A 25,132-nucleotide genomic window follows, 5' to 3' on the forward strand; every position below is an offset into this window, starting at 1 on the left:
ATGATGTAGTCCATCACTGTGGCTCTGATTTGCATTTTGACCCTTACTCCATAGAAGGAAAGTTATGACCAACCTAGATAGCATATTAAAAAGCAGAGACATTACTTTGCCAACAAAGGTCCATCTAGTCAAGGCTATGGTTTGTCCAGTAGTCATGTGTGGATGTGAGAGTTGGACTGTGAAGAAAGCTGAGCGCCGAAAAATTGATGCTTTTGAACTGTGGTGTTGGTGAAGACTCTTGAGAGTCCATTGGACTGCAAGGAGATCCAACCAGTCCATCCTAGAGGAGACCAGTCCTGGGTGTTCATTGGAAGGACTAATGCTGAAGCTGAAACTCCAATACTTTGGCCACCTGATGTGAAGAGTTGACTCATTGGAAAAGACCCTGATACTGGGAAGGATTGGGGGCAGGAGGGGAAGGGGACAACAGAGGATGAGATGGCTGGATGGCATCACCAACTCGATGGACATGAGTTTGGGTAGGCTCTGGGAGTTGATGATGGACAGGGAGGCCTGGCGTGCTGTGATTCATGGGGTAGCAAAGAGTTGGACACGACTGAGCAACTGAACTGAACTGAATGATGAATGAGATTGAGTGTCCAGGTCTCTTTATTCATAAATATTTTGGCATGTGTCACTGGAAGACAAGCTTCCCTGTGGGGAGCATGTTGTTCACTCTACTTGTGTTGCTGGCATCTGCAACTTCTCTCTTCTTTGGTGTGCTCTCCTGCATCAGCTCTGCAGTTCAGCTGAGATGCTCCATCCTGAAATCGATTGTGGTATTCTGATGGGTTCTGGAAATTGTTTTTGGTTTTTTTTCTCCCCAGGCAGGTGCACCTCGGTAAGGATCATATGTCCTTTAAATTTAAAAAAGACATTTATGAGGAGCGGCAAAGAGTAAACAACAAATACAAGGTCAGAATCACTGCTAATCTGATATCATTTATTTCACTAAATATTTTTAATTCCAGCTATATGCAAGATGTCACAGCCGAAGGAAAAAAAAAATCTTACAGTTAAGTTGGAAGGAGAGGCTGATAACATGCCCACAGTTAGCAATGAATTGAGGCTGGCCATACCTGTCACTGGAAACATCCTCTAAGTAGTGTAGAGATTCAAGGGACAGTGAGAGAGGACTCATCTAACTAGAAAGCTTCCTAGGAGACACAGTATGGTTTTGAAAAGTAGTAAATAAGAAACAGACATCCAATTCAGAGGCAGGGAATGGCTCCAATTCAGGCTGAAATGCTGGGCGTGATCTACAGTGCATGGAAATAAGAGACACCCAGAGACAGCAGCCAGGAGCCACACCAGAGCCAGGTCCAAACTAAAGCTGGAGGCCCAGGCCCACAGCAGGAAGCTGAGCAAAGCAAGATGGATGGAGGATTCAGATCAAGTGGGCATGAGAGCCCAATGGCACAGACACTCAAGGGTGGCGACTTCTTGCTCAAGGGAGATGGTCAGTAATGTTCACTTCTGAGATGTTCATTATAAATAAGTAGAGTCTGAATAAAGATACAAGAAGTCTCTCTCTTTTCTTCTTACAACACCTTTACCAATCCCTTTTTAAAACTGCCTATTTTATTTGACTTGTGGTGGAAGAGAGTTAGGTCTCTCCCTACAAAATCTGTGTTTTGAACCTGAGATCCACAGTCTCAAACTCCACATGTGTTTGAGATCAGCTGTGTTCATATAAGAGCTGAACTTATATGAGTTCATATAAGAGCTCACCACCTGCTGACAACCATAGATGTCTCTCATTTCTGTTTTGTTTTGTTTTTTATTTTACTGAAGTATAGTTGATTTTGTTGAGGTTCAGTCACTCAGTCGGGTCTGATTCTTTGTGACCCCATGGACTACAACATGCCAGCAGGCTTCCCTATCCTTCACTGTCTCCCAGAGTTTGCTCAAGCTGATGTCCATTGAATTGGTGATGCCATCCAACCGTCTCATTCTCTGTCACCCCTTCTCCTCCTGCCTTCAGTCTTTCCCAGCATCAGTGTCTTTTCTAATGAGTCAGCTCTTCACATCTGGTGGCCAAAGTGTTGGCGCTTCAGCTTCAGCACTAGTCCTTCCAGTGGGATATGCATACTCCAGTGGAGTATGCAGGATTGATTTCCTTTAAGATTAACTGGCTTTATCTCCTTGCTGTCCAAGGGACTGTCAAGAGTATTCTCCAACCCCACAGTTCAAAAACATTCATTCTTAAGCACTCAGCCTTTATGGGCCAACTCTCACATTTGTACATGACTACTGGAAAAACTATACCTTTGAGTATACAAACCTTTTTGGCCAAGTGATGGGTCTGCTTTTTAATACACTGTCTAGGTTTGTATAGCTTTCCTTCCAAGGAGCAATCGTCTTTTAATTTAAATGTCCACAGTGATTTTTGAACCCAAGAAAATAAAGTCTGTCACTGTTTCCATTTTTTCCCCATCTATTTGCTATGAAGTGATAGGACCGGATGCCATGATCTTTGTTTTCTGAATGTTGAGTTCTAAGCCAGCTTTCTCACTCTCCTCTTTCAGCTTCATCAAAAGGCTCCTCTTTGCTTTCTTGCATTAGGGTAGTGTTATCTGCATATTTGAGATTATTGATATTTCTACCTGCAGTCTTAATTCCAGTTTGTGCTTCATCCAGCCTGGCATTTCGCATGATGTACTCTGCATAGAAGTTAAATAAACAGGGTGACAATATACAGCCTTGACGTACTGCCTTCCCAATTTTGAACCAGTCCCTTGTTTCACATCTGGTTCTAACTGTTGCTTCTTCACCTGCATAGAGGTTTCTTAAGAGGCAGCTAAGGTGTTCTGGTATTCCCATCTTTTTAAGAATTTTTCAGTTTTGTGATCCACACAGTCAAAGGCTTTAGCATAGTCAATGAAGCAGAAGTAGATGTTTTTCTGGAATTCTCTTGCTTTTTCTGTGATCCAGTGGATGGTGGCAATTTGATCTCTGGCTCTTCTACCTTTTCTAAATCTAGCTTGTACATCTGGAAGTTCTTGGTTCACATATTGTTGAAGCCTCACTAGCATGTGAAATGAGTGCAATTGTGCACTAGTTTGAACATTCTTTGGCATTTCCCTTCTTTGAGATTGGATTGAGAACCAACACTGAGTGGCCTCAGTCCTGTGGCCACTGCTGAGTTTTCCAAATTTGCCGGCATATTGAGCGCAGCACTTTAACAGCATCATCTTTTAGGATTTGAAATAGCTCAGCTGAAATTCCATCACCTTTACTAGCTTTGTCTGTAGTTATTGTTCCTAAGGCCCACTTGACTTCTTACTCCAGGTTTCAGGATATCTGCTTCTAGATGAGTGACCACACCATCCTGGCTATCCAGGTCATTAAGACCTTTTTTGTACAGTTCTTCTGTGTGTTCTTGCCACCTCTTCTTAATATCTTTTGCTTCGGTTAGGTCCATATGTTTCTGTCCTTTATTGTGCCCATCCTAGCATGAAATATTCCCTTGGTATCTCTAATTTTCTTGAAGAGATCTCGTCTTTCTTATTCTGTTGTTTTCCTCATTTCTTTGCATTGTTCACTTCAGAAAGCCTTCTTATCTCTCCTTGCTATTCTTTGGAATGCTGCATTCAGATGGATATATCTTTCCTTTTCTCCTTTGCCTTCACTTCTCTTCTTTTCTCAGCTATTTGTAAGGCTCATATTAGTTTCAGGTATACAGTACAGTGATTCAGTTATACACACACACACGTATATGTATGTATATTCTTTTTCAGATTCTTTTCCCTTATATGTTATGACAAAATACTCTATAGCTCAAAATACAGTGTAGCTCCCTGTGCCATACAGTAGGTCCTCTTATTTCCAAATAAGGTGTTAATGTGATGGTTGGAATAGATTTCTTGAAGTTCAATCTTTATTTATTAATTTTTAATTTTTATTTTATATTGGAATTGTGCTTCTCTGGTGGCTCAGTGGTAAAGAATCTCCCTGCCAATGCAGGAGATGGCAGGTTCCATCCCTGGGTCAGGAAGATCCTCTGGAAAAGGAAATGGCAACCCACTCCAGTATTCTTGCCTGGGAAATTCCATGAACAGAAGAGCTTGGCAGGCTGTAGTCCATTGGGGTTGCGAAAGAGTCAGACATAACTTATCGACTAAACAACAACAACATAGTTGATTAGCAGTGTTGCGTTAGTTTCAGGTGTGTGACACAGTGATTCAGTTATCATTGTTGTTCAGTTGCTAAGTTGTTGTTCAGCCACTAAGTTGTGTCCAACTCTTTCGGACTCCATAGACTGCAGCACGCCAGACTCCCTTGTCCTTCGCTAGCTCCCAGAGTTTGCTCAAATTCATGTCCATTGAATCAGTGATGCCATCCAATCATCATGTCCTCTGGCACCCCCTTCTCTTCCTGCCCTCAGTCTTTCCCAGAATCAGAATCTTTTCCAATGAGTCAGCTCTTCACATCAGGTATCCCAAGTATTTGAGCTTCAGCTTCAGCAGCAGTCTTTCCAATGAATATTCAGGGTTGATTTCCTTTACGATTGACTGGTTTGGTCTCCTTGAAGTCTTAAAGTACTCTTAAGAGTCTTCTCCAGCACCACAGTTCAAAAGCATCAATTCTTTAATGCTCAGCCTTCTTAATGGTCCACTCACATCTGCACATGACTGCTGGAAAAACCATAGCTTTGACTGTATGGACCTTTGTCAGCAAAATAATGTCTCTGGTTTTTAATATGCTGTCTAGGTTTGTAATAGCTTTTCTTCCAAGGAGCAAGCATTTTTAATTTCATGACTGCAGTCACCATCCACAGTGATTTTGGAGCCCAAGAAAATAAAGTCTGTCACTGTTTCCACTTTTTCACCTTCTATTTGCCATGAAGTGATGGGACCAGATGCCATGATTTTCATTTTTTCTGTGTTGAGTTTTAAGCCAGCTTTTTCACGCTCCTCTTTCACCTTCATCAAAAGGCTCTTTAGTTCCTCTTCACTTTCTGCCATTAGAGTGGTATCATCTGCATTCAGTTATACATATATGTATATCTATTTTTATCAAATACTTTTCCCATTTAAGCTATTACAGAATATTGAGCAGAGTTCCCTGATCTATACAGTAGGTCCTTGTTGGTTATCCATTTTAAATATAGTAGTGTGTGTATCCCAATCAATTTAGTCTTAAAAATGACTGTGGACAGTGTAGCTGAGAACCAAACTAATTTTAGAAGCTAATTAACAAATAGTAAAGCCCACAGAGAAGCAAAAACTAACACATTTTTGCAGTGTGTATGGTCCTTTTTACTGTGGAAGCAGGTATGTGCAGACACTGACCAAGCCAAGCCAGCCTTCCTGGGAACAACCTGGAAGTGCCTAGTGTGGAACAGGGGAGATTACTCGGGCCAGGAGGACACAAGTAGTAGGGGAAGGGGGGCAATCTGGGGGACTCTTAATCCAGGGACAAGACAGACCCCCAACCTCCGCCACCCAGGGTAAGGGGAGAGATCACATGCCTGTGTTAAACCTGATACTTGGTTAATTAGCTCTAAGGAGCTTAAAACTTTACTGGGACGTTAAATTTCTTTTAAATGAAATCTCTACACCCCCATGGTGACACAGTTTCCTAGAATCCTTTCTGTGAATTTTAAATGCTTCAAATAATTTCCAGAGACTATTGTAAAGATCCCCTGGAGGAGGAAACGGCAATTCACTTCAGTATTCTTGCCTGGAAAATTCCATGGAGAGAGGAGCCTGGCGTGCTACAGCCCATGGGGTCCCAAAGAGTCAGACACGACTGACTGTGCGTGTGACTGCACAGAAGCGTGTGCGTACACACACACACACTAATTTCAATAAGAAGGTGTTGGGTTTGTGCTTCTAATAAAACTTTCCGTATTTAAACAGTAGGTGTACTTGCAAAGATCATTTTAACCACCCCTCCCAGAGGGAACATCATGGATGGATTAGACCAACTGCTTAATGTGTTTCTACCCGTTTTAAAGAGAAATAACAGTTGTAGTTGGATGCATCTATATTCAATTTTAACATTTTCAATGATTGAAAACCCCAGCTAGATAGAGGAGATCCTGTTTTGTATGAGGAATTCCAGCGATGCAAGACAGAAGTTCACCCCAAACGGATTTTACACGACCTGAAAGAAGTGAGTAACTTTTCTTTATTTGGATTCTAATTGTCAGCAGCTCTTTATATGCTTATTTTTTAAGCATATAAGCAATTTTCTAGAAATCCTCTTACCAAGAGATTTTTAACAATTTTTAACTTGTTTACCTTTTCACAGAGTGTTTTTTTTTCAACATGCCCACAAGTCAGGCATCAATTTGAGGTTATTGGCACCCTATACAGGCACCTCCTTCCCACACTCTGCTTTCTCCTCTTGGTCTCCGTTTTTTTTTTCCCCTTTGCTGTCCAAGGGCTTCCCTGGTGGCTCAGATGGTAAAGTGTCTGCCAGCAATGCGGGAGGCCCAGGTTCCATCCCTGGGTTGGGAAGATCCCCTAGAGAAGGAAATGGCAACCCACTCCAATACTCTTGCCTGGAAAATTTCATGAATGGAGGAGCCTGGTAGGCTACAGTCCATGGGGTCGCAAAGAGTAGGACACGCCTGAGCGACTTCACTTTGCTGTCCACGCCCCTGTCTGCATGCTGATCCTCAGGGTGGGTCCCTGGGTGGGTTCCTTGCCCCCTCCCTCCCTTTGTCAAACAAGACAGGAAGTCAGACGCCAGAGCACTGGCTCCAGTTCCACCACGGATATGGGATCCGGGAGGAGCTCTTTCAGCCTTGGTGCCGCAGTGTCCTCAACTGTGAAGTGGGGACAGCAGCCCCCGTCAGAGTTTCTTCTGTCATGTGACAGTTTCTGGTTAAAAACCTCAATTTTTAATTTTTGTTTATTCTTTAAATTTTATTTTATTGAAGTATAATTGATTTAAAAGTATAATTGATTTTATAAATCAATTTATAATTGATTTATAATTGATTGTGTTAGTTTCTGCTGTACAGCACAATGATTCAGTTATGTATGTATATGTGTGTGTGTGTGTGTGTATATATATATATATACATTCTTTTTCCATTATGTTTTATCAGAGGATATTGAATATAGTTCCCTGTGCTATACAGTGGGACCTGTTGTCTATCCCAATTTTTAATTTTAACAATGGAAAGATTCTTCTCCATCTCCCACCTCCATCATTCTCACTTTTCTCTTCTGGATCTGTCAAATCTGAACTATTTTCACCTTTTTCCTTCTCCCCCACATGTCATCTGGCCCCAAAGTCTTGCCAGTCACTCTTCCATGAGGCCACCCCGAGGTCCACCGTCACACCCTGTCACACCTCAGCCTCGGCTTATTCAGCAGATCCGACTTCTCTTCCATGGCCCACTGCCCAGGCCAATGAGGGGCTGATCCATTTCCGATGACTCTGTCTTCACATTGTTTCTCTGTTCAAGAACCTGCAGCGCCAGAGGCTCTGGTGGCCTCTCGACACCCCAGGCACCCTTTCCTTCCCAGCCAGTTACTGGTGTTCATGCACATGTGCACATGGTGTGCAGGCTCTAGTGAGGACCACACAGTCTGGCTCCCCATTCCAAGGCATCCCATCCCCCATCACAAGGGACTGATTTCCATGTGACTTCATTCTTTCCCAGGGCCACATGTGTCTGTTCGATCTTGCCTATCTAGACTGTACATTTCTTTCTTTCTCTCTCTCTTTTTTGATGTAATATTCACAATTTTCCAAAAAGAAAACTCACCAAATGAGGAAAACAGAAACTTTTGTAAACTGATAAATTGCTTTTTTAAAAAAAATTGCAGTAAAAGTCTTTCCAATTGGTAAAAAGTTAGAAGTATTTTATGTACAAGGCAGCATAAGTTCTTTTATTCAGTATTGTGTTAGAGATTCTATATAGTGTAAGAATGATAAGAAAAAGATATAATAAAAGTCATAAATATTGGAGAGAAAGATCTTTGATTTCATATGATATAATTGACTATGATTATAGAAAATCTAAAAGAATCTATTGCCAGAATAATTCGTCTTACTGAATTTGTGAGAGAGCTTGACAATTGCATATAAAATCATTGTACAATATGTATGTATTTTCATATACAAGAAAGAAAATGTTAACATATAATTTAATAAACATGTAATTTATAATAGCAAGCAAGTACCTAGAAGCAAATCTAACAATTACAAAGCTTTACACTAAAACAGCAACAAAGATCTAAATAAGTTGAAAGATTTTTACAGACGTTTCATGGAAGAGGATAAACATTGCAAAGATGTCACCTCTTTCTAATTGATCTATAGATTTAATGCAATCCAGTTAATATCTCAATAGACTTTCTCATGGAATTTTATAAACTCTTTAAGTACATATACATGTATATATACACAACATGAACATGAGTATTATCATGTAGATATGTGTGTGTGTATATTTGTAAGCCACCAGCTTACCTGGTGGCTCAGCGGTAAAGAATCACCTGCAGTGCAGGAGACGCAGGAGATGTGGGTTTGATCCCCAGGTCTGGAAGATCCCCTGGAGAAGTAAATGTCAATCCACTCAAGTATTCTTGCCTGGAAAATCCCATGGACAGAGGAGCCTAGGGGGCTACAGTCCATAGGGTTGCCGAGTTGGACACGACTGAGTGACTGAGCACTCACGTACACATAGGAAAGAGAAAAGGCTTGAGAATTTTTTTAACTTAAAATAACTAAACTGGGGGAGAGGACTGCCTCTGAAGGAGACAAAGTCTATGAAAAAGTCAGATCACTAAGGCAGTGTGGTGCTGGCATACGGATGAGACCAAAGAGAAAGCCAGAAACAGATCTGCATTATATATATGTGACATTGAGTCACTAGAAAAATGAGACTAGACTACATTTCTTAAAACCCAAATCCTGTCTTTCTTTTGGTTCCTAACCCAAGAAGTAGTTCCTATAATGCTGTGTGCACCAAAGTGCTTAATAAATGCTCATTAAATGGAAGAACAAATAACTTGATTTGAGATCAAACTCTGAAACATTTTTATTAAATAATTATGCATGGAGTTAAAATTTACATCTAAGATGGACCGATATTTTGTGTTCACAGAAAATCCAAGAATTTCATCCTAATTTTGATCCACTCGTTAATAATACTTGGGTCAACAGATTCCGAGCACAGAGACGGTTTCAACAAGCAGCTCGCAAGGTAAGTCTCAGCACCACGTTGAAGTTTCCCTGTGTTTAACAATGGGAAATTGAGCAATGAGTTTTTTATAACAACTTTATTGAGATGCAATTCACATGCCATAAAATTCACTCCTATACGGTATACAATTCTCTAGTTTTTTGTGTAGTGCAGAGTGGTACAGAGACCTTCCCTAGTGGTTCAGTGGTAAAGAATCTGCCTGCAATGCAGGAGCCACAGGAGATGCAGATTCGATCCCTGGATCAGGAAGATCCCTTGGAGAAGGAAATGGCAACCCATGCCAGTATTCTTGCCTGGGAAATCCAACGGACAGAAGAGCCTGGTGGGATCTAGTCCATAGGATCATAAACAGTTGAACACAGCTGAAGTGACTTAGCACACAGAGTGGTGCAGCCATCACCACTATCCAATTTTCAGTTCAGTTCAGTTCAGTCACTCAGTCATGTCCGACTCTTGGCGACCCTATGGACTGCAGCACAGCAGGCTTCACTGTCCATCACCAACTCCCGGAGTTTACTCAAACTCATGTCCATTGAGCTGGTGATGCCATCCAACCATCTCCTCCTCTGCCATCCCCTTCTCCTCCTGCCCTCAATCTTTCCTAGCATCAGGGTCTTTTCTCAGTCAGTTCTTCACATCAGGTGGCCAAAGTATTGGAGTTTCAGCTTCAGCATCAGTCCTTTCAATGAATAATCAGGACTAATTTCCTTTAGGATGAACTGGTTGGATCTCCTAGCCGTCCAAGGGACTCTCAAGAGTCTTCTCCAACACCACAGTTCAAAAGCATCAGTTCTTTGGCCTTCAGCTTTCTTTATAGTCCAACTCTCACAGCCATACATGACTACTGGAAAAACCATAGCTTTGACTAGATGGACCTTTGTTGGCAAATTAATGTCTCTGCTTTGTAATATGCTGTCTAGGTTGGTCATAACTTTTCTTCCAAGGAGCAAGTGTCTTTTAATTTCATGGCTGCAGTCACCATCGACAGTGATTTTGGAGCCCCAAAAAATAAAGTCTGTCACTGTTTCCATTGTTTCTCCATCTATTTGCCATTAAGGGATGGGCTGGATGCCACGATCTTAGTTTTCTGAATGTCAAGTTTTTTTTTTTTTAATGTCAAGTTTTAAGCCAACTTTTTCACTGTCCTTTTTCACTTTCAAGAGGCTCTTTAGTTCTTCTTCGATTTCTGCCATAAAGGTGGTGTCATCTGCATATCTGAAGCTATTGATATTTCTCCTGGCAATCTTGATTCAAGCTTGTGATTCATCCTGTCCAGCATTTCTCATGATGTACTCTGCATATAAGTTAAATAACCTGGGTGACAATATACAGCCTTGATGTATATTGATGTATCTCCTTTCCTGATTTGAAACCAGTCTGTTGTTCCATGTCCAGTTCTAACTGCTGCTTCTTAACCTACATACAGATTTCTCAGGAGGCAAGTAAGATGGTCTGGTGTTCCCATCTCTTTAAGAATTTTCCACAGTTTGTTGTGATCCACATAGTCAAAGGCTTTGGCATAGTCAATAAAGCAGAAGTAGGTGTTTTTCTGGAACTCTCTTGCTTTTTGGATGATCCAGCAGATGTTGGCAGTTTGATCTCTGGTTCTCTGCCTTTTCTATAACCAGCTTGAACATCTGGAAGTTCACGGTTCTTATACTGTTGAAGCCTGGCTTGGAGAATTTTGAGCATTACTTTGCTAGCGTGTGAGATGAGTGCAATTGTGCAATAGTTTGAGCATTCTTTGACATGGCCCTTCTTTGGGATTGGAATGAAAACGGGCCTTTTCCAGTCCTGTAGCCACTGCTGAGTTTTCCAAATTTGCTGGAAGATTGAGTGCAGCACTTTCATAGCATCATCTTTTAGGATTTGAAATAGCTCAACTGGCATTCCATCACCTCCACTAGCTTTGTTCCTAGTGATGTTTCCTAAGGCCCACTTGACTTCACATTCCAGGATGTCTGGGTCTAGGTAAGTGATCACACCATCTTGATTATCTGGGTCATGAAGATCTTTTTTGTATAGTTCTTTTGTGTATTCTTGCCACCTCTTCTTATTATCTTCTGCTTCTATTAGTTCCATACCATTTCTTTCCTTTTTTGTGCCCATCTTTGCATGAAAAGTTCCCTTGGTATCTCTAATTTTCTTGAGATCTCTAGTCTTTTCCATCCTATTATTTTCCTCTATGTCTTTGCATTGATCACTGAGGAAGGTTTTATTATCTCTCCTTGCTATTCTTTGGAACTCTGCATTCAAATGTGTATATCTTTCCTTTTCTCCTTTGCCTTTCTCTTCTCTTCTTTTCATAGCTATTTGTAAGGCCTCCTCAAACAACCATTTTGCCTTTTTGCATTTCTTTCTCTTGGGGATGGTCTTGATCACTGCTTCCTATACAATGTCACTAACCTCTGTCCATAGTTCTTCAGGCACTCTGTCTATCAGATCTAATCCCTTGAATCTATTTGTCACTTCTACTGTTAATCGTAAGGGATTTGATTTAGGTCCGATTTTAGGACATTTTTATCACTGGCTAAAGAAACCCTGTTCCCCTCAATAGTCACTCTAGCCCTCCAGTCACTGTCCACTTTCTGTCTATGTGGATTTTCATATTCTGGACATTTCATATGTGTAAAATCATATAGTACACAGCCTTTTGTAACTAGCTTCTCTCACTTAACATCTTTTCAAGGTTCGTATGTGTAAAATCATATAGTACACAGTTTTTGTAACTAGCTTCTCTCACTTAACATCTTTTCAAGGTTCATCCGTGGTGCAGCAGGTTTCAGTACCTCATTCCTTTTTCAGGATGAATTGTGTTTAGTCATATGGAAATACCACACTCTTTTTTTCTAGTTATTGGTTGAAACATTGCAGCTGTACCTGTTTTTGGCTATTGTGATGGGAATAGGATGTCACAAACATTTATGTACAAGTTTGTGGACATATCTTCAGTTCCTGTGGTGTGTCCATCTAGGAGTTGCATTAATGGGCCATATGGAAACTCTAGAACCATAGGATGCTGGTTAGTTATTCCTAGAGAGCATCATGGGGTGTTCTGGTGGGATATGGGCTCTGACATCCAGGCTGCAGCTCTGCTTTCAAGGTGTGTCCTCTCACCACCTGGCTTCTTCACCCTTACATTGGTCTCCAGCCAGCACATTTCCCGTGATCAGGAACAAATGAAGATCTGTTAGTCTCTAAGGTCAGTAAAGGGTGTGAGTGACCCCTGGTCTGGCTACCTACTCCCCTCCCCAGCTGCCCCATCCTCTGTGTGATCCTAGACCTCATCTGCTTCCTAAACATCAGCTCCTTATCTACTCCTCCTCACTGTTCACTCAGAATGCCAGTCCATCTCACCTCCCTCTGTTCACAGCTGGCCTTCAGGCAGCTCAGCCTACCCCTCCTCCAACAAACTGTCCTGTAAGCCTCAGCACTTAGCCATCTTGGGGGGCCCTCTTGCATCTTATGCTGCTTGTCGACCTCTGGGGTGTGGCTGCCTGGGGAGCAGAATCCCCCCTCCAGGAGGGAAGCAGTGGTGAAGACTTGGGCTCTGGCCTGGGCTTCTTGCCCTCCGTTGCTGGTGCTACTTCTTTTTCTGCATGCATGCCTAGTTGCTTCAGTCTTGTCTGATTCTTTTCAACCCTATGGACTGTAGCCCGCCAAGCTCCTCTGTCCATGGGATTCTCCAGGCAAGAATACTGGAGTGGGTTGCCATGCCCTCCTCCATGGGATCTTCCTGACCCAGGGATCGAACCCAGCTCTCTTACATCTCCTGCATCGACAGGCAGTTTCTTTACCACTAGTGCCACCTTTACTCCAGTATAGCTTTTTTAATTTTTTATTTTGCAAACTATACTTATTTATTTATTTATTATTAATTTTTGAAATTTATTTCTGGCTGGGCTGGGTCTTTGTTGCTTTGTGAGGGTTTTCTCTAGTTGCAGTGAGCAGGGGCTACCCTCTTTTGGAGTACACGAGCTTCTCATTATGCTGGCTTCTTTTGTTGTAGAGCACAGGCTCTAGATCTGGGATTCAGTAGTTGCAGTGTAGGGGCTCTCAGGTATTCAGGCTTCGCAGTTGCAGCATAGGGGCTCAGTAGTTGTGGCTCGTGGGTTCTCTAGCACGGGCTCAGTAGTTGTGGTGCACGGGCTTAGTTGCTCCGTGGCATGTGGAATCTTTCTGAACCAGGGATCGAACCCCTCTCTCCTGCACTGACAGGTAGATTCTTATCTACTGCACCACTGGGGAGTCCAAGTACAATTGATTTACAATGTCGTGTTGATTTGTGCTGTACAGGAAAGTGATTCAGTTACACATACATATGTATTCTTGCTCATATTCTTTTCCATACGGTTTTTCACAGACTATTGAATATAGTTCCCTATACTATACAGTAGGACCTTTTTGTATATCCATTCTGTATATAATAGTTTGCATCTGCTAATCCCAAACTCCCAATCACCCGTCCCCCAACCCCCTCCCCCTTGGCAACTACCAGTCTGTTCTCTGTGTCTGAGTCTGTTTCTGTTTCATAGATAAGTTCATTTGTGTCATAATTCAGATTCTACATATAAGTGGTATCATATGATATTTGTCTTTCTGTGTCTGACTTACTTCACTTAGTATGATAATCTCTAAATCCATCTGTATTGCTGCAAATGACATCATTTTACTCTTTTTATGGCTGAGTAGTATTCCATTGTATATATGTACCACATCTTCTTTACCCGTTAATCTTTCTGAAGACTTTTAGGTTGTTTCTGTTCAGCTCTTGTAAATAGTGCTGCTGTGAACATAGGGATGCATGTGTCTTTTCAAATTAGAGTTTTCTCCAGATATCTGCCCAGGAGTGGGATTGCTGGATCATATGATACCTCTATTTATAGTTTTTTGAGGATTTCCATATTGTTCTCCACAGTGGCTGCACCAGTTTCCATTCCCATCTTGGTGCTACTTCTCATGAGCTTTTCAGTCTTGGCAAAGTTCCATGACCTTTGTCCTCTGTCTCCTCATCTGTCACTGAGGACACCAGTGAGAGCTGTCTCAGGGCTGTCAGGAAAGTTAGGTGAGTCAACACATAGAAGAGACTCCCACAGTTTACATTGTGGGTATCTTCCAGGCAGTGCTTGCAGCCTGGGCTGAAACTAGTCCTGGTGGATAGAGCAGAGCTCACTGCATCAGTGACCTGCACCCCGACCTCCCAGGCCCTGTAACCGGTGTCCCTGCTAGGGCTTTGTCTAGGTGGCTCTGTGCCCATGGAGAACAGAGGTGGCCACAAGACACTTACTGCTAGCAGGACTCCCACCACTACCCCAGCCACTTGCTCTGGACCAGCCCGCCTGGCTCAGCAGTTGTGTGTCTGGCTTTGAGTGGCATTTCAGTCTTTTCTGCACACTTCCCAGAAGGTATTGTCACTTAGATATACAAACCTGTCCCCAGCCTCATGGCTCTTCCATCTCCTCGGCTCAGCCACACCCCGTCATCTCTCACCTGGACCACTTCGGTCCAGGCCTCCCTAAGCCTGGATAAGATTGGACCTCTCCCCAGGGAAACCCTCCAAAAGCCCCCATTGCAACTGGAATAAAATGCATAACTTCTATCACAATGACAAGGCCATCCTGGGTTTCTCTCTGTCCTTTAAGCTTGTCTCCTTTGTTTCCGAGTCAGGATCTTTGCACCTGCTACTTCCTCTGCTTAGAGCTTTCTTTCCAGGGCCGCTGTCTCCTCATTGTTCAAGTCTTAGATCAAACTTAACCTTGGAGAGGCCATCCTTACATCCCTCACAAGAGGCCAGACACCCCACCCCCAGCCCCTCAGTCATGCCCTCATGTGTTCACTCTTTTTTATTTTATTTATGGTATTTATCCTGTCTATTGTCATCCTGTTATACATACAGACACACGCACAGAACATCAGCTCTGTGTAGGCAAAGCATCCATTTCTCCACACTATGTCTGCAGTTCCTTGAGCAGGACTATCCGCAGAGTGGCTGTGTCATAATATTCCATAAATGACAAAGTCTGTCCCCAGATGGAAAGGAGCATGATCTGTGACATCAGCAGGCCCCCAACTCGATGTGCAGGGAGCACAGCTCCAGCAGCATCTGCTCTGGATGCAAAGCCTGGGAGCGTACAGCCAGCATTGCCCCAACCCACTGCCGGGCTAATACAGACTCAGTTTATCCTTCAATTCTGATAATAACACAACAGCAGTGTCACTAAGATTCACCCTGGAACTTGTCACTCTTTCCACTCTGGAAATTTGAGAAAACTGAAGCTCGTAAACTGGGTGGGTCAAGGCCCGGTAACAGCCTGGTCTCTGTATCCAGGCGGGTCTGCACTGCCCGGACCTTGGCACCTGCAGCCTTGTCTAAGGCAGCGTGTAATGTCCTGGGAATTCCCAGGTGGGCTCAGCTCCTGGTTGCGGTTGTGGAAAGTGAGCTGAATTGAATGCCAAAGTGAGCACTGATTAATAATGTGAAATCATTATTCTTTCTAATTCCAGGTCCTGATTCATCGCCGCTTGCTTACTATGCTGAATGCCGTCCGTAACATACAGAAAGACATCATCGTGAAAAGGTTCACTCAGGAAAGACAGTCCATGGCACAAGGTAGAGCAGCTGCCAACAGCTGTGTTTCATCAGCATACGCCCTAAGCAGGGGGCTTCTCTGTGATGAAGTTAGCTTTCATAAATCACATATACTGGATTTTTTTAAATTATTGAAGTATAATTGATTTACAGTGCTGTGTTAATTCTGCTGTACAGCAAAGTGATTCTGTTATACATAAATATACACTTTTAGAAAACTGTTTTCCATTGTGGTTTATCACAGGATAGTGAATATAGTTCCCTGTGCTATATAATAGGACCTTGTTTATCCATTCGGCACACAATAGTTCGCTTCTGCTAACTCCAAACTCCCATTCCATCTCTCCCCACACCTGCAAGGTCCTCTGCACCTTGTCAACCACACGTCTTTTCTCTTTCTGCTTTGTAGATAAGTTCATGTGTCATATTTTAGATTCAACATATAAGTATATATATGGTATTTGTCTTCCTCTTTCTTACTTACTTAGTGATAATCTCCAAGTACATCCATGTTGCTGCAAGTGGCATTTTTATTCTTTTTTGTGGCTGAGTAATATTCCATTATATATATATATATATATATATATATATATATGCCATATTTTCTTGATCCATTCATGTGTCAATGGACATTTAGATTGCATCCATGTCTTAACTGTTGTAAATGGTGCTGCTATGAACATAGCACATTTTATTACATTTTAATTATTCTTTTTTCCTCCTATATTATTTTATCTCTGATACTGACATTTCTAATAAACTCTTTAAAAAAATCATAAAATTTACCTGTGAGTTAAATGCGGACACCTGTAAAATGACTTTATATGTTTCTTTAATTTAATCTTTTTCTTTGCTGACAAGGACAAAGAATATTCATCAGAGATGCTTTCATTAAGAATTACAGTTTTAGGGGAACTTCTGATTCAAGATAGGCAGAGTAGAATGATATGCGCTCATCTCCTTTTGCGAGAACACCAAAATCACAACTAGCTGTTGAACAGCCATTGAGAGGAGAACACTGGAACCCACCAAAAAAACATAACCTGTGTCCAAAGACAGAGAAGAAGCTGCATCGAGATGGTAGGAGGGGCACAATCATAATAAAATCAAATTCCATACCCACTGGGTGGGCAACCCACAGACTGGAGAAAAATAATACCAAAGAGGCTCTTGCTCTCTTATGAAGTTTCTGAACCCCATTTCAGGCTTCCAGCCTGGGGATCCTACAAAGGGACTGAATCCCCAGGGAATCTGACCCTGAAGGCCAGTGGGATTTGATTATAGGACTTCCACAAGACTTCGGGGAACAGACTCGAGTCTTGGAGGGCACAAACAAAATTTTGCACACACCAAGACCCAGAGGAGAGGAGCAGTGACCCCACAAGAGACTGAACCAAACTATTATTAGTGTTGGAGGGCCTCCTGTGGAGGTGTGGGTAGGCAGGGGCTCACCACAGGGACGGGGCACTGGCAGCAGCAGTCTGGGAAGGCCCCCCGTGGCATAAACCCTCTTGGAGTTCACTACTAACCCTACCATGTAACTCAGTGAGTAAAGAATCCACCTGCAATGCAGGAGACCTGGGTTCAATCCCTGGGTTGGGAAGATCCTCTGGAGAAGAAAATGGCTACCCACTCTAGTATTCTGGCCTGAAGAATTCCATGGACTGTATAGTCCATGGGATCACAGAGTCTGTCAGACTGAGTGACTTTCATTTTCACTTTCAAAAAAAGAGCCTCTAGACCCCAAGGCTGGGTTGCCTCAGGCCAAACAACTAACAGGGAGGGATTGTTAGTTGGATTAAAGTTTTAAAGTTTTACTAAGCAAGGGCCTGCCCACCAGAGCAACACTTGGCTTTTCCTGCCCTCTCCTTCCCATCAAGAAGCTTACAGAAACCTCTTAGCCTCCTTCATCAAAGGACAGACAGAAGAATCAAGAAGAACCACAATCCCATAGCAGCTAGAACAAAAATCACATTACAGAAAGCTAATCAGGATGAAAAAGCAGAGAGTTACGTCCCAGATGAAGGGACAAAATAGAACTCCAGAAAAACAACTAAATGGAGATAGCAACCTTTCAGAAAAAGAATTCAGAATAATGATAGTAAAGATGATCCAGGATTTTGGAAACAGAATGGAGAAGATGTAAGAAATGTTTACCAAAGACCTACAAGAACTAAAGAACAAATAAACAGAGATGAACACTAGAAGGAATCAATGGCAGAATAACTGAGACAGAAGAACAGATAAGTGACCTGGAGGACAGAATGGTGGAAATCACTGACAGAGCAGAATATAGAAAAAAAGAATGAAAAGAAATGAAGACAGTCTAAGAGACCTCTGGGGAAACATTAAATGCACCAGCATTCACATTACAGGGGAGAAGAGAGAAAGAAAGGACCCAAGAAAATATTTGAAGATAATAGATGAAAAGTTCCCTAACATAGGAAATAGTCAACCAAGTCCAGGAAGCAGAGTTCCAGGCAGGATGAACACAAGGAGGAAAAAGATACATAGTAATCAAAGTGACAAAAATTAAAGACAAAAGAATAAAAGCAACAAGGGAAAAAGGACAAATAACATACATACAAGGGAACCCCCATCAGGTTATCAGCTGATTTCTCAACAGAGACTCTATGAGCCAGAAGGGAATGGCATGATATACTTAAAGTGATAAAAGGGAAGAATCTACAACCAAGAATACTCTACCCAGCAAGACTTTCCTTCAGACTTGATGGAGAAGTCAAAAACTGTCCAGACAAGCAAAAGTTAAGAGAATTTAGCACCACCAAACCAGCTTTACAACAAAAGCTAAAGGAACTTCTCTAGGCATGAAACACGAGAAGGAAAAGACCTACAGAAAATAAACCCAAAACAATTAAGAAAATGGTAATAGGACCATTGAAGTGAAGTGAAGTCGCTCAGTCATGTCTGACTCTTTGTGACCCCATGGACTGTAGCCTACAAGGCTCCTCTGTCCATGGAATTTTCCAGGCCAAGAGTACTGGAGTGGGTTGCCATTTCCTTCTCCAGGGAATCTTCCCAAGCCAGGGATTGAACCTGGGTCGCCTGCATTGCAGGCAGATGCTTTACCATCTGAGCCACCAAGGAATTGAGAAATATCAGTAACCTCAGATATGCAGATGACACCACCCTTATGACAGAAAGCAAAGACGAATTAAAGGGCCTCTTGGCATCCAGTCCCATCACTTCATGGCAAATAGATGGGGAAACAACTAGAAACAGTGGTGGATTTTATTTTCTTGGGCTCCAAAATCACTGCAAATGGTGACTGCAGCCATGAAATTAAAAGACGCTTTCTCCTTGGAAGAAAAGCAATGACAAACCTAGACAGCATATTAAAAAGCAGAGACATTGCTTTGCCTATTGCCAGGAGAAATATCAGTAACGTCAGATATGCAGATGACACCACCCTTATGGCGGAAAGTGAAGAGGAACTAAAAAGCCTCTTGATGAACGTGAAAGAGGAGAGTGAAAAAGTTGGCTTAAAGCTCAACATTCAGAAAATGAAGATCATGGCATCTGGTCCCATCCCTTCATGGCAAATAGATGGGGAAATAGTGGAAACAGTGTCAGACTTTTATTTTGGGGGGCTCCAAAATCACTGCAGATGGTGACTGCAGCCATGAAATTAAAAGATGCTTACTCCTTGGAAGGGAAGTTATGACCAACCTAGATAGCATATTCAAAAGCAGAGACATTACTTTGACAACAAAGGTCTGTCTAGTCAAGGCTATGGTTTTTCCAGTGGTCATGTATGGATGTGAGAGTTAGACTGTGAAGAAGGCTGAACACCAAAGAATTGATGCTTTTGAAGTGTGGTGTTGGAGAAGACTCTTGAGAGTCCCTTGGACTGCAAGGAGATCCAACCAGTCCATTCTAAAGGAGATCAGTCCTGGGTGTTCTTTGGAAGGAATGATGCTAAAGCTGAAACTCCAGTACTTTGGCCACCTCATGCGAAGAGTTGACTCATTGGAAAAGACTCTGATGCTGGGAGGGATTGGGGGCAGAAGGAGAAGGGGACGACAGAGGATGAGATGGCTGGATGACATCACCAACTTGATGGATGTGAGTTTGAGTGAACTCCGGGAGTTGGTGATGGACAGGGAGGCCTGGCATGCTGCAATTCATGGGATCACAAAGAGTGGGACATGACTGAGCGACTGAACTGAACTGGACTGAACAATGGTCCGTATAGTCAAAGCTATGGTTTTTTCCATAAAGAGTTGGACCATAAAGAAGACTGAGCACTGAAGAACTCATGCCTTCAAACTGTGGTGCTGGAGAAGACTCTGCCGAGTCCCTTGGACAACAAGGAGACCAAACCAGTCAATCCTGAGGAAAATCAACCCTGAATATTCATTAGAAGGACTGATGCTGAAGCTGAAGCTCTAGTACTTTGACCACATGATGTGAAGAGCTAACTCATTGGAAAAGACCCTGATGCTGGGAAAGATGGAAAGCAGGAGGATACAGGAATGACAGAGGATGAGATGGCTGGATGGCATCTCCAAGTTGGGCATGTCCAAACTCAGTGGACATGAGTTTGAGCAAACTCTGGGAGATGGTGAAGGACAGGGAGCCTGGCATGCTACAGTCCATGGGGTTGCAAGAAGCTGAACACAACTGAGAGACTGAACAACAACAACAACAATAGGATCATATGTATCCATAATTACCTTCAATGTAAATAGATTAAATTCACCAACCAAAAGACATAGACTGACTGGGCATATCAAAACATGTGCATGTATGCACTTCTGTTTACCACATCACCCTGGTTGACCCCCATACTTTATGTAATGATTTTATATTGTTAGGTTAATCATGTTCCCATTATGGCTTGTAATTATTTATCTTTTATTTTTGGTTTGGCTATTGATTGTGAAAACTGATAAACATCTATTACCATTATTATTATGTAACTATTACTCACTTAATGCCATTGTATTATGATTAGTCAACAGGAAAAATAGAGTTGTATAGCACCAAAGCTATCAGCTACCATTTAATAGAAAAACCAGTAATCACTTTTTAAAATTGTCTTGGAATTTTTTGAAAAATACAAATGCCTAGGTATTGCTTTTGTTCTCCAAAGCTCCAGATACATTTCTAATGAGCAGCCATGTTTAAAAACAACTCTCCTATATGATGATCTTTTATCTAGTTTGTTTCACTTTTTCTGTTTCATATTCAGCACTCCCATTTCGTTTAGTTTATGTGTTCCAGTTTCTCCATCACTTTTTTTTTTGATCTTCTTTCTCAGCCTTTATCAAGAATAGTAGAAAAGCTTTTATATACATATATATAATAGTATGTATAATATATATATTAGAAATCTTATGAATTTTTGCCTAACTTAAAAATTTATGACATTTTGATTCCAGTTGTTTGACTTAATGTGAATAGAATGCTGGATTTCTAATTTAAAAAAATAGATATGCAACAAGCAACAAAGGTTTATTATATAGCACAGGGAACTAGTCAATATCTTGTAATAACCTATAATGGAAAATAATCTCAATGATAATATATGTGCATATGTATAACTGGATCACCTTGCTGGGCACCTGAAATGTAAGTCAATTATGCTTCAATATAATATACATATTAAGAAAAAGTTCTATGTAAAATAGCCTCAGAATGCAAAATAACCCATTAAATAAATACCAACAGTAGTATTAAAAAAAAGAATTATGGTGTTTTGGAAGTAAAAGTAAAATTTTTTTAAAAATTGGAGGAGTTGAGGTAAAAAACAAATGAGAAACTAAGAACAAGACTACACACATACATATGTACGCACATACATGTTGTTTTTTAAATGGCCTGTGGCCAAGCCCCAGTAACTGGTATGTAGAAAATACACAGCTAAAAAGATGGTGGTTTCACAAAAGTGCCTTGAGACTCTCCAGAAGTGCTGTTCTGTTTTTCACCCGCAGACAAGAGCTTCAAATACCACCTGGGGCGAGTCAGTAAGGACGCCAGCCGGTTCTCTGTGTCTCCCCAGGAAGTACTGCCCTTTGCCTTTCCATCCTACAGCCCTCCCCAGGACTCCAACGAACTGGTGGGTGCATGGAGGCTGCAGGTAGGGCTGGGCGCAGTCAGGGGGCGACAGGCCGGTACCAAGGGGAGCCGCACCTGGTTGGTCTCTGTCCCTCTGCCTCCTCCCAGGAGGCTCCTGAGGGAGACCTGTGCCCAGGTGATTATGATGAATGGGAAACCAGGAAGCACCTGCTGCCACCTACCTGTCCCCTGAGACACCTGTGCAGAGCTTGCTGGCCCCAATCTGCCCAAGCTGGAGACCGCTGAGCCCCCTGGACTGCCGGGAAATGGGGTCTGAGGGCTGAATAGCAAACAGAGGACCAGGAGGACCTAGCCTGGACCTGGGAGGCAGGCCCAGCTCAGCCAAGCCCTCTGCTGTGTGGAAACTGCAGAGGTTGGGAGTGGGTGGCCCCAGCATCTAACAGTCCAACCTCAGACTCACAAGTCCATCCCTGCTTCCCTCTTGGCAAGAAGTTGGACAGTTTATCAAATGATGCATTGTAATTCAGGTGGTGGCTACACCACGAGGCAGGCAGGACTTTCTCAAGTTCTATCAATTTAATTAATCTTCAAATTTAATAGGTTTCTTCTCTTGCAGCTGAGAAGGAAACTGAGACACAAGGGCACAGAGCCTGTAATAAAATGCTGCCTGAGTTCCCCAAGTTCACAGGTTTAGCAATAAAAAATGTGTTTAAATCAATGTTGAAAGGGCACAAGCAAAACAATTTTCTAGTTTCAAAGAATGAAGTTGCCATGCACATCCTGTAAAGTGGGTTAAGCATTGCAGGTCAACCTAGTCAAGAGGTACAGGACTGACTTTAGAAATTTCATGTGTTTTCTGGATTAGATAATTCAATGACTTAAAAGCTCAGAATATTTGGTTCCTGCACACATGCATGCTAAGTCACTTCAGTTGTGTCTGACTCTTTGCGACCTCATGGACTGCAGCCCACCAGGCTTCTCAGTCCATGGGATTCTCCAGGCAAGAATATTGGAGTGGGTTGCCATCCCCTTCTCCAGGGGATCTTCCTGACCCAGGGATCAAACCCTCGTCTCTTATGTCTCCTGCATTGGCAGCTGGATTCTTTATCACTAGTGCCACCTGTACAGCCCTATTTAGTTTCTAGAAAATGATAAATCTGTGATTTTCAAGCAATAAGAATTATCTGACAGTCAATAATTAATGGGTGGAGAGGGTGCTGCTGCTGCTGCTGCTGCTAAGTCGCTTCAGTCGTGTCTGACTCTGTGCGACCCCATAGACGGCAGCCCACCAGGCTCCCCTGTCCCTGGGATTCTCCAGGCAAGAATACTGGAGTGGGTTGCCATTTCCTTCTCCAATGCATGAAAGTGAAAAGTGAAGTTGCTCAGTTGTGCCCGACTCTTAGCGACCCCATGGACTGCAGTCTACCAGGCTCCTCCATCCAAGGGATTTTCCAGGAAAGAGTACTGGAGTGGGGTGCCATTGCCTTCTCTGGGTGGAGAGGGTGTCAAGGATGAAAAGAGATTATCACTGTGCTGTGGAACCTATTTTTTTTTTAATAATTCAAAGCTTTTTATTTCATTTGGTACTTGAGTTCTACAGCAACTTCTCTGCTTCTCAGGGTTGATAAAAAACAGAATGCTTGGCATCCCTGTTCATAAAGATTTTTGTAATTCATTCCATACATATGGTATTTCACTATTCTAAGAACAGTATTTTAAATACAGCATCTCTGAAATTGGGAAATGTCTTATAATTATTGGTGTCATATTTACACTGCATCATACCAGATTAATGACAGTGTCTTAGATTAGGTGAGATATAGTATTTATTGTGGAGAAGGCAATGGCACCCCACTCCAGTATTCTTGCCTGGAAAATCCCAGGGACAGTGGAGCCTGGTGGGCTGCCGTCATGGGGTCGCACAGAGTTGGACACGACTGAAACGACTTAGCAGTAGCAGCAGTATTTATTGAGTGCCTGTCACAGGCTGGACACTGCTCTGGGTTCTGTGAGTGATGCTGCACATCCCCCTGCAGGACATGTATTAGGTGGTGCTTTGGGGATTAGCATCCTTGGAAGGGAAGGGAATGGAATGGGCAGAGGAGAAATAAGACTACAGTCCTTTGATGAAGTCCTCACTGATGTCACAAGGGGCTCTGGGCCTGGCACAGGGCGAGGACCACCTTTGTACCTTTGCTTCAGCCTGTCTTTGGAGGCAGCTGCCCCAGTGAGCACATGGCCTCGAGTGAGATAGCGCCCTTCAGCCACAGCTGCCCCTGAGGGCTGACCCCTGAGGGTTGTTTCTGTCAATAGGACTCAGGACTCACTCCTCAGGTCTGAAGGGTATTCTGGGCAACAAGTGCAGCCTCCACAACAGGGGAAAATAAAAGACACACCCTGAGAGACAAGGGTGTGGGGGTGGGCAGTGGCCACACTGCCTCCATTCCCTGCATGTCAAGTATCAACTGTAGTCAGGTATCAGCCTTGGTTGCAGGAAGAGTTATTTAGAGAGAAGAGCTGTCCACTTAATGTTCAAAATGTAGAGAAACAGAAGTATAGCTGCCTTTGCTCAATGTTGATCATGTGTCACCTTTTTGAATTTTCACATTTTAGGCTCCTGGTGGCCTTGGACCTGTCCCAATTAAATCTTCAGAAATTCAAGTCAAGCAGCCCCATTCCTTCTTCAATCTGCAGGTCAGACCTGTAAAATGGTTTCGTTAATTGGGTTTCTTATGTCCTAAACAAAATGTTCTTGACTCTGAATTGCTCTAATTCATTTGTTTTGTTCTATTACAGATTATAATGAATAACATACAGTGTTTATTTCCCTGCTGTTATCTTATGTGATGTGTGAGGTGTAACAGATTCTCTTCTCCTGATGTGGTTTGTGGAAACCAGGATCTTTATTCTGTGGATATACCATATAGGATGCAAACCTGAACTCAGTGAAGCTCTGAGCCATGCCATGCTGGGCCACCCAAGACGGATGGATCATAGTGAAGAGTTCTGACAAAATGTGGTCCACTGGAGGAAGAAATGGCAAACCACACCAGGATTCTTGCTGCAATAACCCCATGAACAGTATGAAAAGGCAAGATGATATGACACCGGAAGATCAGCCCCCCAGGTTGGAAGATGTCCAGTATGCTACTGGGGAAGAGTGGAGGGCAATCAATAGTAGCTACAGAAAAGATGAAGTGACTGGGCCAAAGCAGAAACAATGCTCAGTTGTGGATGTGTCTGGTGGTGAAAGTAAAGTCCAAAGCTGTAAAGAACAATATTGCCTAGGAACCTGGAATGTTAGGTCCATGAATCAAGGTAAATTGGAT

At 42.5% G+C, this 25,132-nt stretch overlaps 1 protein-coding gene and 1 non-coding gene across 2 annotated transcripts in view; one reads left to right on the top strand and one right to left on the bottom strand.

The window, feature by feature from the left end:
• CFAP221 (cilia and flagella associated protein 221) overlaps positions 1-25,132 on the top strand; it is a 127,494-nt gene that overhangs the window by 65,640 nt on the left and 36,722 nt on the right. Inside the window, exons 12-17 of the mRNA XM_055572896.1 lie at positions 828-915; positions 6,031-6,120; positions 9,074-9,172; positions 15,677-15,782; positions 21,719-21,843; positions 24,417-24,497. Of these exons, the coding sequence (XP_055428871.1) occupies positions 828-915; positions 6,031-6,120; positions 9,074-9,172; positions 15,677-15,782; positions 21,719-21,843; positions 24,417-24,497 (589 nt within the window). The remainder of the gene's footprint in view (positions 1-827; positions 916-6,030; positions 6,121-9,073; positions 9,173-15,676; positions 15,783-21,718; positions 21,844-24,416; positions 24,498-25,132) is intronic.
• Positions 18,798-18,869, bottom strand: TRNAC-GCA (transfer RNA cysteine (anticodon GCA)). The gene has a single exon. It is a non-coding gene; the product is annotated as a tRNA-Cys (tRNA).

Source organism: Bubalus kerabau, chromosome 3 (assembly GCF_029407905.1).
Source record: "Bubalus kerabau isolate K-KA32 ecotype Philippines breed swamp buffalo chromosome 3, PCC_UOA_SB_1v2, whole genome shotgun sequence".
In the NCBI taxonomy this organism is placed as follows: Eukaryota; Metazoa; Chordata; class Mammalia; order Artiodactyla; family Bovidae; genus Bubalus; species Bubalus kerabau.